Raw genomic sequence first — 17238 nt, forward strand, 5'->3', positions numbered from 1 at the left:
TTTCTAAGGGGAAGTCTGCTGTTCTTTGGATACAAACCAGTGCATTCGGAAACCCCTTGACTTTTCCCACATTTTGTTACGTTACAGCCTTATTCTAAAATGGATTAAAACAAACATTTTTAATGTATTACAAATAAAAAACGGATACCTATGAGACTCAATTGATCTCAGGTGCATCTTGTTTCCATTGATCATCCTTGAGATGTTTCTACAACTTGATTGGAGTCCATCTGTGGTAAATTGATTGGACATGATTTGGAAAGGCACACACCTGTCTTTATAAGGTCCCACAGTTGACAGTGCATGTCCGAGCAAAAACCAAGCCTTGAGGTCGAAGGAATTGTCCATAGAGCGCAGAGACAGGATTGTGTTGAGGCACAGATCTGGGGAAGGGTACCAAAAAATGTCTGCAGCATTGAAGGTCCCCAAGAACACAGTGGCCTCCATTCTTAAATGGAAGAATTTTCGAACCAACAAGACTCTTCCTAGAGATGGCTGCCCGGCCAAACTGAGCAATCGGGGGAGAAGGGCCTTGGTCACTCTGACAAAGCTCCAGAGTTCCTCTGTGGAGATGGGAGAACATTCCAGAAGGACAACCATCTCTGCAGCACACCACCAATCAGGCCTTTATGGTAGAGTGGCCAGATGGAAGCCACTCCTCAGTAAAAGGCACATGACAGCCCGCTTGGAGTTTGCCAAAAGACACCTAAAGGACTCAAGATTCTCTGGTCTGATGAAACCAAGGTTGAAGTCTTTGGCCTGAATGCCAAGCGTCACGCCTGGAGGAAACCTTACACCATCCCTACGGTGAAGCATGGTAGTTGCAGCATCATGCTGTGGGTTTTTTTTTCAGCGGCAGGGAGTGGGAGACCAGTCAGGATCGAGGGAAAGACGAACGGAGCGAAGTACAGTGATCCTTGATGAAAACCTGCTCCAGAGCGCTCAGGACCTCAGACTGGGCTACGGTTCACCTTCCAACAGGACAACGACCCTAAGCACACAGCCAAGATAATGCAGGAGTGGCTTCGGGACAAGTCTCTGAATGTCCTTGAGTGGCCCAGCCAGAGCCTGGATTTGAACCCGATCGAACATCTCTGGAGAGACCTGAAAAAAGCTGTGCAGCGACGCTCCCCATCCAACCTGACAGAGCTTGAGAGGATCTGCAGAGAAGATTGGGATAAACTCCCCAAATGCCAAGCTTGTAGCGTCATACCCAAGAAGACTTGAGGCGGTAATCACTGCCAAAGGTGCTTCAACAAAGTACTGAGTAAAGGATCTGAATGCTTATGTAAATGTCTCCTGAGTGGCGCAGTGGTCTAAGGCACTGCATTGCAGTGATAGCTGTGCCACTAGAGATCCTGGTTCGAATCCAGGCTCTGTCGCAGCCGGCCGCGACCGGGAGACTCATGGGCAGCGCACAATTGGCCTAGCGTTGTCCAGGGTAGGGGAGGGAATGGCCGGCAGGGATGTAGCTCAGTTGATAGAGCATGGCGTTTGTAACGCCAGGGTTGTGGGTTCGATTCCCACGGGGGACCAGTATGAAGAAAAAAAACAATAATATAAAATATGTATTCACTAACTGTAAGTCGCTCTGGATAAGAGCGTCTGCTAAATGACTTAAATGTAATGTAAATGTAATGTAAAATGTAAATGTTATATTTCTGTTTTTTATTTTTTATAAATTTGCAAAAATGTCTAAAAACCTGTATTTGCTTTGTCATTGTGGGGTATTGTGTTTAGATTGATGAGAAACCTTTTTTTTTAATCCATTTTAGAATAAGGCTGTAATGTAACAAAATGTGGAAAAAGTCAAGGGGTCTGAATACTTTCTGAATGCACTGCTGTGCAAAGGTATTCAGACCCCTTCGATTTATTCAAACGTTATTGTGTTACAAAGTGGGATTCAAGTGAATTGAATTGTAATTTTTTTGTCAACAGTCTACACAAAATATTCAAATGTCAAAGTGGAAGAAATATTATAACATTTTTGAAAAATGTGTAGTCGTTGCATAAGTATTCAGCTCCCTGAGTCAATACATGTTAGAAACACCTTTGGCATTAATTACCGCTGTGAATCTTCTGGGGTGAGTCTCTAAGAGCTTTGCACACCTGCATTGTGCAATATTTGTCCATCAATCTTTTTTAAATTATTCAAGCTCTGTCAACATATTGGGGATCATGGCTATACAGCAATTTAAGTCTTGCCATAGATTTTCACTCTGTCATTTAGGTCATTATTGTGGAGTCGACTACAATGTTGTTGATCCATCCTCAGTTTTCTCCAATCACAGCCATTGAACTCTGTAGCTGTTTTAAAATCACCAATGGCGTCATGGTAAGATCCCTGAGAAGTTTAATTCCTTTCCTTCAGATCAGAAAGATGACTGTGTCTGGGTGGTTTAATACATCATCCACTGCATAATTATTAACTTGACCATGCTTAGAGATATTCAGTGTCTGATTTGTTAGTGTTATCCATTACCAATCACTGCCCTTTATGAGGCTTTCGAAAAGCTCCCTGATGTTTGCAGTTGAATCTGTGCTTGAAATTATATACTTGACTGGGGGACCTAACATATGTTGTATGTATGGGGGACAGAGGAAGGGTTAGTCTTTAAAAAATCATGTCAACCCCTATTATTTCACACAGAGTGAGGACATGTAATTTATGTGATTTCTTATGCCAAATCTTACTTCTGAACAAATGTAGGCTTGCCTAAACAAAAATGGCTGAATACTTATGCAATGACTATATTTTAGTTATGAATGTATTTATCTTAAAAAATAAATAATAGTTCTTCCACTTTGACATTAGAGTGTTGTGTGTAAATTGTTGACAAAAAAAATGACATCCATTTTAATCCCACTTTGTAACACAAAAGTGAAGAAATCCAAGGGGTCTGAATACTTTTGCAAGGCACTGTATTAATATATACTCAGTCATCATAGTTCAGGTGGGCCTTCGCTTCAGCAAACAACATTTTTCTTGGTACGCCGTTCTCATATACTGGGTCATGTTCAGTTGGGCACACTGTAGCAAAACCTTATCTCCCTGTTGTAGTCAATTCTGAAACGTTTTCACCCTACTGAACATGGTCTAGCCTGGACACTTTGCTTCAATATCAGCTAAGAGTTGGCCACATGGCCACCCTGTCCATATTATCACTGGCTGTCAGGCTTTGACCAACACTTGCTCTCTATTTACCTCAGTCCATGTTCCACTGGCTACCATCAACCAGCACCCTCTTGTTCACCCTGACTGACCTAATAGGAATATCATATTCACTCTTAGTACAAACATCTTAGAATGGCTACCAATAGGATGGGCATGTTATTAGATTAGTTTGAGTTTATTAGTCACATGTACAGGCAGATGCAATTAAAGGGTGAGGGCGCAGGAAGCTGCCTAGTGGCTATTCATGGTCTGGGGGTAGAAGCTATTGGCCAGTCTTCCAGTTATCGCCATGATGCTCCTGTACTGCCTGTGTCTGAGTGAAGGAAGCAAGCCATGGCTCGGGTAACTGTATTAGCAATGAGTCTGGATATATCTAAGTATATTTGATACTGTACCAGCTGACTGTATGTGTATTGACCAGCTGACTATGTCCTCTGGTTGTTTCTCCAGTAGTGCTGAGCTATTAGTGCTCTTTCAGGTCTGTTAGGTTTCGGTTCAATTATTTTAAAAATTATCACGGTTTCGATTATTTAAATAAAAAATAAAAAAAATGAAAGAGCTTTTTAATGGAAATTCCAAAGCCAAAAATAGTGAACATTGGTAATATTTCATTGTCTCTGTCAGGTCCACATTGGGTAGCCATCAATAGAAAAATAGTAAATTACTATGCAATATTTCAGCTACTTAGTTTTTATTTTAATGGCTTTATTATTTTTCATTCCTTAAAGTAATCATCTCTGCTCGAGCAGTTGCAGTCAGCCAGCCAGGCCATATAATGGTATGTGCTCCCCATACTGTACGGTCTTCATATTTAGCTAAACTGCATATTATGCTGCAGAGCTGTCTGACAGTCATTTTACTAGTTCTTCAAAGTAGATAAGGCATACTTTCACGAACTGTCTTTGTCCCTCTTGTCGTTGTTGTGTACATTCTTCTCTCATGCAGTCTATGTGTGTCTAACCTAATGTAGCAGGCGTAAAGTGTATCCGTCCAGAGATCTGTATATAATGACGAGATGCTCATGTTTACGCCTTAACAATGGGAGTCGTTGTCCCAAAGGCAGGAAGCCAGGCAACAAGCTAAGGTCCAAAATAAATCAATAGACAGATTTTGCCGAAAGTGAAACCTCTCGCTTCGCCTCGTCCTCTCTGATTCGTTTGAGACACAAAAAAAGTTGTTTGGATTATGGTAATGGCTTATGGTCATTGTAGTTAGTTACCATGTTTCTGTTCTGAACTAGGTTGAATATTTGCTTAATGAAAACTACAACTCCCTTCAGCCCAGCGTCCCACATAGTTCTTGTTATGATTTAACACGTGAATGATTTGATTGAGAAACGGCGCGTTGGGCTCACAAAAAAAAACAGAACTAAATGGAATTAAAGTAATTGATCCGACGTCGGTCAATTAGTTGTTTAATAACAGAAACCCCACAGAAAAGTTGGTTAATCGCTCAGCACTATTCTCCAGTGTACTGACCAGCTGATGCTGGTGCAGGCGGAGCTGCAGGACTCTGTGAAGGAGCTGGCTAAGACCAGGAAGAAGTACCAGGAGACAGAGACCATGGCCCAGGCCGTCAGGGACAAGGCCGAGCAGGATGCCAAGTACGTGCACACACACACACACACACACACACACACACACACACACACACACACACACACACACACACACACACACACGAAACAAAAAAATCCTACCCCTACGGCCTTGTGGAGATTTGAGAGGATCAGATGGGTAACAAATCTGAGGCCAAGGTGGATCTATTGCCGTAACGCTACCTATCCAGTCCTCTCGAATGTACAGGAGTGACAATGTAAAATACTATAGGGAATCACTGGTCTTGTGAGACTCTGTTCACTTACATGTTCCATCTCACCTTCTGTTCTGTCCAGGTCCAAACTGAGTCTCTTCCAATCCAGGTCCAGTCTGCAGAGGGCCAGTGTAAAGGTGAGAGAATTAAATGTATGCACACATGACTGTAAGTCGCTTTGGATAAAAGCATCTGCTAAATGGCATGTTATTAAATGATTACATTTTATGTATGGCCAATTGGCCATGACCACAAACTCAAGTGCATATGGGAATGAAAACAAAACAAAACAACTATCAAACTAATTTACTGACGTTTTCAGCTGAAAGCCAAGAGGAGTGAATGTAACTCCAAAGCCACCCACGCCAGGAACGACTATCTCCTCACGCTAGCTGCGGCTAACGCTCACCAGCAGCGCTACTACAACACTGACCTGATCAACTGCGTTAAGGTGAGGCGTCGGCACACACACACAAGTATGGGGGCATTTCAGGTCATCTTTTTTTTTTTGCAGTTGCCTCATATCTCAGGCGATTGCTATGTCATAGTTAGCATGACTGCAAAACAGGCTACCTGGAACGCCATCACCAATGTGTGAGTGAGTGAGATGGAGGGTTATTGCTGCATTTCCCTGTTGACTGCGCTTCTCAGGTCCTGGATGGGGACATCTATGAGCAGGTGAAGGACTACCTGGTCTCTCTGTGCCAGATGGAGCTTGAGTCCTACCAGGCTGTTCACAACACTTTCAACATCCTCCTGGAGAGCTCCAACGGGGTGAGCGCACACAAACTAGCCCAGTGGCCGTATGTGTCAAGTGTCTCAAGAGAAGGAATGCTGATCCAGAATCAGTTTTGCCTTTCAGATGAAAAATGTATAGGAAAAGGAACTTGAATGGGGAATTCTGAGATGCTTGATACATATGGCCCCAGATATTAGCATTCATTGAACTAGCCTGGTCCAAGATCTGTTTGTGCTGTCTTGCCAACTCCTATGGTCTAATGATGTTGGCTATACAGCACAAACCGATCTGGGACCAGGCTTTTATTTGAGTTATTATTTTTTTTACTATGGGAGAGTTCTTATGCGGAGAATGCTGGGAAGTTGGTGAAACAGAGGTAGTTCGGTCCAGAACCTTGCCTGAGAGCGGAATGCTCGCGTTAACTCCCCCGACCTAATGCCTAGGTTTTAGCTCGGAGTGTGCAGGAGACCCATGTTCAAAACCCAGATGGTCAAGTTAGCATGGATACCATTGTTTAGGTCCACATTTTTCTTTTAAAGCTAGAATCGTTCATTTAAACAATAACAAAGCACCTCCCCACCCCTGTTTTGCTAAAAAGCTAAGGGATTGGGCTGGAGAAATGTTATCCACTCTCAAATTCCTAAACAGAGTTATGGATACAAAGATTGACCATCCATGATATCAAATGTATAGCTTTAACCAAGTTTTGAGGCTATGTAAGTGTTTGTTTACGTTGTTTACAAACATTGGAGTAAAACAAGCTTATATTTTGGGATCTGATGGGGTATATCTCCAGTGAGGCAGCAAGCTGCAGGTGCCAGATCCCCCAGAAGGGTCAGATTTCTACCTGCTGACCCATATGGTTCCTCTTTCACCGTGACGCCACAGCAGGCTGTGTGTGGGTGTGTAGTTTTGACCTCTCTCTGGTAATCTTCCTATGACCCTTGAGTTGACCGTGAACGCTCCCCTGTGACTTTAGGTCATACTGCACTCTGCTCTGACCGTCAGTGGTCCTTCGATGGCCCTGACTTAAGTAAGAACAGTGTGGTCGCTCTCCAGATGACATAATAAACTCTCAAAGGATTGAGTAAAGCCTCTTCTGTCATGATAATATGAGCTTTTATCTATTCTAATCCCTTTATGCCTCTGTCAGATTATCAGTACTTCTATTGTGCTGTATTATGAGGTTAACTAAACGGCTGTGTCTGCGTGTGTTCTCTTCAGGTGATGCAGGACTTCCACCAGCAGCAGTTTGTACAGCAGAACCCAGTGTTCCACAGCACCCCAGCCATCCTCTTCCAACCCAGCAACACTGACACGGTGGGTAGTAGTGCTACGCTAACGCTACTTCAAATCACATTTTATTTGCCACATGCGCCGAATACAACAGGTGTAGACATTACCGTGAAATGCTTACTTACAGCCCTTAACCAACAATGCATTTATTTTTTAATAAAAAAGTAAAATAAAACAACAACAACAACAACAACAAATGTGTTGAGAAAAAAAAAGCAGAAGTAAAATACTTATCTCATGGAACGTGGTGGCTAGTGCTACGCTACACACTGGCTATGCTAAAGCTACCATGTCGTAGAACCACTGGTCCTTCTTTTAGGCTAGCTAACCTGCTCTACCGTACATGCTTGTGCGTATGTGTAACCAAGTTGAATTTGTAAGCTCACTCAACTTGAAATGCCACTACCTGTGCCATTGAATTGCTAGCTTTTCTTTGGGTAACTGGCTAAGGCATTGTGAGACAGGATTGGGATTGGTAAAATCAATCCCAGTAGTGAACTTGTGAGAGAGGAAGCAAAGCTGTTAAATGACAGTGACGTCCATTACATGTGATGCGTGTGTTTTGGTGAGTGTGTTTGTGTTGCACGTAGGTTTGTTTGTATGGTTTATGGTGTGTGTGTGTAAATGGTGCACATGTGTGTATGGTGTGTGTGTATATGGTGTGCATGCGAGCCCCAGAGGAACCTGTTCTCAGCTGACCCAGCCTGCCAGTCCGTCCGTCTGCCCGCCAGTGCACTTGTCTCCCCCCTTCTGATTCCCATCCGCCCCTCCGCTACACTGGACAATTTGTTAGAAGTCTCCAAGACCCTCGTTGTTTTCGTTGGAAGTCAAACAAGCAGTGGCCTGTTCCTAAAGAAAACATTTAGTGATGCAGTTGCCCCCTCCACCTCCCTCAAACCCACCCCACCCCTTTCCCCTCCCTGGCAATATGACGGAGGTATCCGGAAAATAACTGCACTGAAAGAGACAGGGCGTCTGTGAAAAGGGGGCATTGTGAGGGGGCCTTGTCAGAGTGGGCTCACTCCAGCCCCCCACCTCCGCCCTTCCACCCCTGGCTGCCTCGGCCTCTAAAAGGAACTCAGTGTGGCTCTCGTTCACTGATTTATTGGCCTTACGCATGGACTACATTGAACAGCTCTCGCTCTCTCTCGCGCGCTTTCTCTGTTCTCTTTCGCTCACTCCTTGCTCTCTCTTTAACGCGCTCTCGCACGCTCTGGCTTTCTCAATTCAAAGGGGCTTTACTGACATTTAATTCAAAGGGCTTTATTCACATGTAATTCAAATGGGTTTTATTGACATGTAATTCAAAACATAAAAACGTGAAGAAACAAAACAAGAAAAAAATATATATTAGAAATGAACAGTAAATATTGCATTCACAAATGTTTCTAACGTGTTTTTTTTTTACATGCAAATATTTGAAGTACAAATGGTAGGGGTGCCACAGCAGGCTGTCTGTGTTTTAGAATAGATAATGTGCAGATCATGACAGAAGAGTCTGACTCTCTCTCCTTATTTATAGCTACATGCACTCCGAATTATACATTCAGCCATTTAGACTGTGTTGATTATTTTGTCAGGGCTCAGAGATTAGAGGTCAGCTGTGTGCGCATGAATCATGCCAGGGGTCATCATCTGTCATAGGGGTTGAGCTATACACCTCCTGAGGAGAGGTGAGACCAAACTTCCTAGTCCTGTTGCATGTGTCCATCAGACAGCCAGTGCTCTCTGTTATAAATAAAATAATTTTGTATCGGGAGACGAGAATGAGCGTTTCTTATTAGACAAGTCCAGGGATGTCCCTCCCCGTTTCAGTCCGTTTTCTTCCGATAATGAACACTTGGTGTTACAGAACGTTCTGATATAAATGTATTGTGTAGAACAAATATGATTGTCGGTCATGTAGACTAGAGAACCGTGTCTGCTCTATTCGTTCCATTTCTATTTTGCAACGTTCAGAGCATATAAGGAGTACACACCAGAGTGGCCTGGACGGAGACTTCAGGCCTTGTAGATGAGTTGTGGAAAGAAATAAACACTAAATGTTTCAATTTTAATCTGGAATTCCTGTTTTTCTGATCGCTTTCTAATCCTATATTATTGGAATCAACCTACCCCGAAGCAAATATCAGACATTTCACATTTTCCTATGTTGTCCTGATCACATCCCTGATTTCGAGACATTGCCTCTCATTCCATTGGTACGCGTGGATTGGCTGTGTTCCTCTTGGGAGGTCATCCATAGAGTGAGTGTTTTCCTCTAGGTTGTTTTCCTTTCGACACAAACACTCGGTTTGTTTGGCCGTCTGCCTCAATAGTGGAATTCAATAGATGTTTTTACTACGCTGCCTTGATTTAGTTTCTCAGAAATCTAATTTCATAATATTTGCCAACATTCACCCTCAAACGGATATCGGCTCCAATATCCAACCATAAATATTTAGGAGGTGAATATGTCTGTTTTTATTCACACACGGACAGACGGGCAGAGACGGTTAGAGACGGACACTGAATATGTTTAGCTGAATATTATCAGACTATTAAACTCTCTCATCATCCCTGGTCACTAGGTCAGGCAGTTGCAGAAGGAGAGTGGCACAGCGGAGGAGCACAGTCTGGATAAGGAGGCACGGAAGTGGGCGACCCGAGTGGCACGAGAACACAAGAGCATCATCCACAGTCAGAGGGTGAGAGAGAGGGATTGAAATAAAAAAGCAAGAGAAAGGGATAGCCTATATTTGCTGTGTCTCAGAGTAGGAGTGCTGATCTAGGATCAGTTTTCTGCCTTTTAGATAATAATTTAGTAAGATTACATGGATTTATAGAGACTTTATGAATACGGGCTCAGATCCGTTCAACTTCAGTACACTTCCAACTGACTCGACACAGAGTTATCATTAGCCCCAATATAAAAGACTAATAATTAATCCGTTTTATGATGCCTGCACTGTGTCAGAGGGAAGTGATAACTTTGAACGTTGAGGAAACGTTCAACCATCGCCCTACTGGCCTGATGGTTTGTTGTTAAACCTTGGAGATAAGAAAACGGATGTAGGTAGTTCTTGGCCAAACTCCGACAAGTGTTTTCCAGTAAACCAGGATGTAACATGGCCCTTTAACAACCCCATTACTGGAAATTATATTAAATTAGTCATGTTATAACTGTGATAGTTTTACAATTTCTTCTATTCACTGTAATGTATACCAGTTATTGCTTGATTATTTCAGCATTTCTCATTTTCATGGCCATATTGTTTTAGTATTTCCTACTTTTGATTGTGATCTGGTTTTGGTTTCTCCTTTTCACTGTGTGGTGGTGTGGTGTAGTTTATTTTATGATTTGTCATAGGCTGTGTCTCAAATGGAACCCTATTCCCTACTGTACAAAGTGCACTATGTAGGGAATATGGTGCCATTTCAGACGCCACTATTAAAGATTGATTTGTTCTGTACATGTTACCTGTGACTTTTCAGGCCCTGGAGGAGTATGGGACACAACAGGGACTGCCGGAGCAGAACCACAGCGAGCTGGAGCTCAAGATGGAGGAGGCCAGGGAGAACCTGCGAAGAGCAGAGGTTAACTTGTGTGTGTGTGTGTGTGTGTGTAGTGAAGGTTAGTTGGTGTGTTGGGATGAGGTAGTCCTGCCTGCAGCGTAAAATGTGTCACCCTTGGCCCAAAAGGACTGGTTAAGACGTTGGTTTTCAGAGCAGGAGACCATGGTTACGATCCCACCAGTGCTCACGCGTGCGTGTGTGATCACTTACTGAGGTTTGTTTATCAGTGGGCCAGCAGGTTCTCACTTTAGCCTCTCTTGCCTCTGATGCCCCCTGCTGGTGGATAAGGCAGAATACATAAAACATAGTTCTAATGGAGCTTTTTATTATAACATGAGTCATGACTAGAGTTTCAAAATCCCAGCTTTTCCAGAAATCCCAGTTCGTATATTCCTGGTATTAGGAGGGAATAAGAATGAAATTCATAATATGACAAAATATGCAATGATGTCACTAACTCCAGACCGTGAAGCTGAAGGCGGACGCTCGTCTGGCCCTACTGAGAGATGCAGGAATCACCGTGGAGACATGGCTGAAGAGTGCCATGAACCAGGTGATGGAGGAGCTGGAGAACGAACGGTGGGCCAACCTGAATGCAAATGATCCTTCACTCACCGTGAGTCACAAACACACATTATGTATTCAAATACGAGACAAACATTTTTTTTTTCTCAGATCTTTGTGCATACACTCAAACACATCTCAATTTGTCATTTTGTCCCCTGTATACCTGCCTACTGAAATTTGCCGGACTCAGGTAAATCACATGATAAGGAAGCTGAGGTGCATGTTTAAGACACTGTTTCTCAACCTTAAGGTGCTAGTTTAGCCTGTGCTGTGCTGTGTTTGTGTTTGAGATTGACTAGCCTTGTGAAACCTGACTGACAGCATGTGAGCTTGCGAGATCAGGCTGGTTTAACACAGCTACAGATTTTGCAGTCACTGATCACTGATCTACAAATCACCTTCTCACTATGGCAAGTGTCAAACTCATTCCACAGAGGGCCGAGTGCAGGTTTTTGCTCCTTCCTTGTACTTGATTGATGAATTAAGGTCACTAATTAGCAAGGAACTCCTTTCACCTGGTTGTCTAGGTCGTAATTGAAAAGAAAAACCAAAAACCTGCAGACACTAGGCCCTCCATGGAATGAGTTTGACGCCCCTGCACTAGGTGATCAAAGGTATCGATTCTGCGGCTTCCCTTGCTCAAAGGGATCCTCTCCAACATGCTGTGTGTGTCTTTAGGGTACAGGTGACCTAGAGGAGGATGAGGAGCTGGAGGATAGTGGAGAGGTGTTGGACGACAGCAGCTCCAGCCCCTCCAGTACCCTCAGGAACTACCCCCTCACCTGCAAAGTGCTCTACTCATACAAGGTACACAAAATCTTTAAGCTGGCAATTACCCCAGCGCCTTGGATGCGGTGCAGTATGGTACCGTAACTCGTACCACATAGGTCCTGTGAGCAGCACACCTTATAATATTGAAGTTCTTACTTCACAAATACAGCTCCAACCTACAATATATTCATGGAATTCACTGTGGCAGTCTAGCAGTAATAAAACATGACCTCCTTCCTCTCCCTACTCTCCCAGGCCTCTCAGCCAGACGAGCTGACCATCGAGGAACAGGATTTGCTGGAGGTTATTGATGATGGGGACATGGAGGACTGGGTCAAGGTACAGAGTGCTGTCCAAGAGATGCACTACCTCTCAGTTTGTGTTTTAACTAGAATAAAGCAAGAGGTACTCTGAAGTCATATCATACGCCTACACACCAGGGGTTGTGTCCAGTGGGGAGAAAACGTTTTGAAATGGGGAGGTGCTACTTCAAGTTGTCCAATAAGAACTTAGTTTTGTTTTCCATTACAAAACATGTTGCTACGGTGTGCCCCACTATCACTGACGGTAACCCTGTGTGTGTTCCAACATTGTCTCTAGGCCAGGAACCAGACGGGCCAGGTGGGCTACGTCCCGGAGAAGTACCTGCAGCTGCCCTCGTCCAACAGCCTAATGAGCATGCTCCAGTCTCTGGCCGCCCTGGACGCTCGCTCCCACTCCTCCAGTAACTCTACGGAGCCTGAGCTGGCCGAGTCAGAGCTGCCCACGCCGGGCACACCTAGCGTCAACGGAGACTCCAGCAGTGGTGAGAGACAATGAATTTGTCCGAAACGTTTGGAGCATGACTCAACATTCGCTCACAGGCGAATCCTGACCTTCACTTAAGTCAGATTTTCACTTAGTCATGCATTGATGTCAGTGGGAGATAAAAGGAAATTGGACTTATGTAAAAGTTAGGATTTGCCCCACATTGAATAAACAATGTCCTTCCCTCTTCCACTTCCCCTTTGCACCCCCGCTCTCTCCCCCTCTCCCTCCCTCAGTCTGCTTCGCCAAGGCCCTGTACGACTACGCGGGCCAGACGGATGAGGAGCTCTCGTTCCCTGAGGGCGCCGTCATCCGTGTGCTGAGCCGCGAGACCCACGAGGATGACGGCTTCTGGGAGGGCGAGTTCAATGGCACCGTTGGTGTCTTCCCTGCCGTGCTTGTGGAGGACCTTCTGGCATCAGGCGGTGCCGGTGGAGACAGCGAGAATGGCGATGGCCAAGGAGAGGCAAGCAGCAGACCGCAGGTACACACATGTATGCAACCACCTTAGGAGCTGTTTACCATAGAGATGGATAGAGGAATAGTGCCCAAAAGCCCGTTTTAGCATGGGCAGCGCCATTGAGGACTTCCTATGGGTTACCACTCACCATTTTTAAGTAGTCAACTGGGTGGGACTTCCTATGGGTTAAAGAAGGATCGCATAATTCCACCCAGGTTATCAGGAGCCAACCTTGGCTTTATACCTGTTCAAACAACACACTCCAGGTGGCAGTATGCACCCTTTCAGTTTGTTTACCAACTCCTAGAAGTAGTAGAAGAAGAAAATGTACCACTTCAAAATGGAGATGGCCTCAATGGCGCTGCCCATGCTTTCACAGACGCCATAATGGGACAGATGCAATGTTGTGTCCTCTAACTATCTCTATGCTATTTACACACATGAATCAATGAATGGACACTTAAAGTTCTTGCTCACATTCTCATCCATACATTTACATCATAAAGATACTGTATAACAGTAATCAATATATTACTGTTTTATTTAATTCTGTGGAGTGCGCCGTCTTACAGGCGTCCCCCTCTCCTCTTTCCGAGCGCTCTCCGCAGAGCCCTTTCCATCTGGGCCCGCTCCACAGCAGCCCCTGTCAGAGCAGCCCCCTCCTGACCCCCACGCTGCCCTCGCTCCAGTCCAGCCCCTCCAGTGCCAGCGCTTCGCCCATACCCCGCCCCCCCTCCATCAATGGCCACCATAGGGCACCACCCGCACCACTCAAAGGCCACTTGCAAAGTAAGAACCACTCCTCAAAGGCTGACTATTTATTATTTTGCACATCAAATGTTATCGCAATGCACATCATTCATTGCCTGGTCCCAGATCTGTTTTGTGCTGTATTATAGTCTGTGGCATGACAACAAACATAGGAGTTGGCAAGACGGCACAACCAGATTTGGGACCAGGCTACGTTATTTATCATATTAAATGCACACAAAATAGACCATGTAAAAAAAGTAGGGACATTGACAAGTAATAAACAACAGCATGGATTTTAAGAATACTCATTCCGACATTTGACATATCTGTTCATTAGGGCACAATGTCACTACCCTGTAGTGATTTCTATGCCAAGACGTGGTGCTGATGATTCTGTCTGCCCTCCTCACCTTCAGGTCCTGCCCAGAGCTCCACCCAGCCCCCCAGGTACCCAACAGATGGTGGTGCGGGGGGCACCATTCGACCTGTAAGTCATCACACACACACAAAGCATCGTAAATACTGTATGGATACTGACCCTTGTCCGGTTTGAAAATACACTTGTTGAGGTTCCACTTGGAGCTCAAAGGAATAACTAGCTGTTTGTATGTTATGGACAGGTCCGCGCTGCTCCGCCGCCCCCCAAGCCGCAGCAGCCTCATGGCCAGGTGAAGAGGAGGGAGGAAGTGGAGATCACGCTGGTGTAACGACGCCGCCCTGGGGGCGGTGGCTGCTCCCCACAACCAGATCAGACCAGACCTGGTGGATCCAGGTCCCCGACCGACTGACCCCCCCCCCCTCTCTCTCAGGGAGGGACAAGAGACTCCAGAGCCCCTGAACCAGCCTGCCCAGCCAGGGGGTATCCCCACTCCCCACCAGAGAGGCTCCATGAGGGGGCCCGAGATTTGGTTAGTCTCCCGCCACACAGTCCAAAGCCAGTAGGGCTGAAACGGTGTGCGGTGCGGAGAACCCAAACAATTGTGCAATTGACACAGTTTCCAAATTCCAACTCCACCTCCCACTTTTCTTTATTATTTTTCTCTAGTCTATACCTCTCTCATTCTCTCCCTCTTTATTTGTGCCGTAAACACTGTTTTCTCTCTACCTCCCTCTTTCCCTTTTTATTTTTCTCTCTCTGTCTAGCTCCCTCACCTTCATAACTGGGCATTGAGCAATGGGGGGTCTTGCCTTGTTGTTCGAGCAAGATATCGCCATTGGATTATTATACGACAAAAACTAATTTTGTGGGAGGATTGTACATCTGTCACAATGTTTTAAAAAAAACACAGCTAAAGTCCAAGACAGATCTCTGTTTGGTTGTTGGTGGATTGTGTTATTGTCGTCTCCGCACATTTCAGGGAAATTCTCAACACGGCAGAGGCTGGTACCACTCCTGTACCTGAAATACGTCTTTAGAAAAAGTGTTTCCAACATTCAACATTTCATAAACAAGGGAAAAGTGGCAATTTTGGAGGGGTGTAATTGTTTAAGATAGGAAAAGCCCAATTGAGGGCAAAATCTGGTTCACACTATGTGAAACTAGAACAAAACTGCCCCTGAAACTTATATTCCTACTCTTCAAAATGTATTTGTACAATTTCCTTGTATTATAACGTGGGACATTTCAAGACGGCCAGGGGCAATCGGTAGTGTATGTATGAGTAAATGTAGACTATCTTTGTGCTACTTGTTGTTGTAAATATACAAGGATATACAAGGATACATTTACTCATACATATAAGGATCTAACTATGTTGTCATCAATACTAATCTAGGCTTAAACTAGCCAATAATGGTTGCTGGTGAGAATAGTTTTTTCAGTCAGGAATGCAGACTGGGTCGCAGTTCAAGACGGAATGCATCGCAAGGTGATTCGGAGTTGTGCGGTGCGTCATACGCGGGTGCGTCCCTGTGTCAGACCATGGGTCAGACGTGCCTTCAAGTTCCCGGAGGAGAATCACCTTAGTTCCTAATTACCTACAGGAAATGTGAACTGACTGAAATACTGAAGCACTTTTTTGATATTTTGTTGTTCATGCCCTTTTCAGTATTGCTGCTTGGTCTCTCTCGTGGTTGTTGCATTGTTTGTCCCCTTTAATTGTTTTTGCTCCGTCTATATTGGTATGAGTATTGTTCTCCTTGTGAAATGCATTTTCATTTATGTAGGCCCCCCCCAAAAAAATGCATATTTGATTTGATGTATGCTTTTTCATTGTATCATTTATTAAATACGAATAGTTTACAGAGCTTTAAGATGGATAGCTGTGCTGCAATTTTAGAATGAGGATCAAAACATACGGAAACCTATTGATAAATGTGTAAGTTGTTGATTATAGGAAAATCTGTATTTGTCAGCCATGTTGCTGTGTTCTCATTGATCTCTTTGAGATCTGAATGTCAAACTTATTTTTGAAGTTTTCCCTGTTATATTGAAAAAGGACACGCTGTTGTGAAATACACACTTTGACACAACCATGAAGTAGATTTTTGTCATTATGTTCCTGATTTATTTTCAGTATCTTAAGAGATACAGTAGAAACAAACTGCCCACTATGATGTAGCCTCTGCAGCAATAGCAGATAATTAAAATGATTTGATTGGATACAAATAAAAATAAAAAGTTAAAATAAAATTAGCAGAAATCACATTTTGTTCTGTTTTATTTAACTATTTGCAAAATAATAGTGGGGTTTCCACTATATACCACAGCCACGAAGTCAACATTGGCTATATCATGAAACATTTATGAAAATGTCGTATCGGGTGAATGGTGGCCATTATTGCTGTCAACAAAGAGTCCGTCTATGCTGCATCGTGTTAGAGGCTTTTATTAAAATCACGAGGTTACAGCATAAATGACAGGTGACATGACACCCGGAGAGCGACGCCTCAGAATGGCTGCTCGTTCTCCCTTTCTTCTTCGTTTAACCCCCCTATTTATAAACAATGAAGCTCCCTCTTCTGGCCAATCCCCAGTCTCCCCTGTCTACAACACACTTCCGGTCTGTTGTATATGGCGTTACACCTAAAACATTCCCTCTTGATACTAACATAAACACCATTCCATTTCTTCATGAAAAACATTTAACAAAGGCATAATCTTCAGATACGATATTCCCCCCTTCGAGACGAACTAAACGTCTCGAAAACAAACAGAATAGGATTATGACTAGTAACAATTTATCTTATTGAGTATCTTTAACATTAAACCAAAAACATTCTCCTCTAGAGTGTAAATACCTTTCTATGAAATAACTGTTTATGAAGTGTGAATACATTACTATGAAATATGAACAAATCTCT

General features: G+C 44.0%; 1 protein-coding gene across 4 annotated transcripts in view; it reads left to right on the top strand.

Annotated features, from left to right (window-relative positions):
* The window catches only part of LOC121537781 (F-BAR and double SH3 domains protein 2-like), a 46952-nt gene extending 30545 nt beyond the window's left edge, over nt 1-16407 (top strand). For 2 of the 4 annotated variants that reach the window (XM_045206960.1, XM_045206963.1), the window contains 15 exons: nt 4645-4778; nt 5070-5124; nt 5310-5438; nt 5639-5761; nt 6951-7046; nt 9593-9709; nt 10497-10598; nt 11041-11193; nt 11823-11951; nt 12171-12254; nt 12516-12720; nt 12959-13206; nt 13740-13971; nt 14352-14422; nt 14556-16407. In XM_045206960.1, coding sequence (XP_045062895.1) covers nt 4645-4778; nt 5070-5124; nt 5310-5438; nt 5639-5761; nt 6951-7046; nt 9593-9709; nt 10497-10598; nt 11041-11193; nt 11823-11951; nt 12171-12254; nt 12516-12720; nt 12959-13206; nt 13740-13971; nt 14352-14422; nt 14556-14642 — 1965 coding nt within the window. In that variant the 3' untranslated portion in view covers nt 14643-16407. The remainder of the gene's footprint in view (nt 1-4644; nt 4779-5069; nt 5125-5309; nt 5439-5638; nt 5762-6950; nt 7047-9592; nt 9710-10496; nt 10599-11040; nt 11194-11822; nt 11952-12170; nt 12255-12515; nt 12721-12958; nt 13207-13739; nt 13972-14351; nt 14423-14555) is intronic. The other 2 variants (XM_045206962.1, XM_045206961.1) reach the window with 2 other exon arrangements.
* Nucleotides 16408-17238: the final 831 nt, after the last annotated feature.

Source organism: Coregonus clupeaformis, chromosome 24 (assembly GCF_020615455.1).
Source record: "Coregonus clupeaformis isolate EN_2021a chromosome 24, ASM2061545v1, whole genome shotgun sequence".
Taxonomy (NCBI): Eukaryota; Metazoa; Chordata; class Actinopteri; order Salmoniformes; family Salmonidae; genus Coregonus; species Coregonus clupeaformis.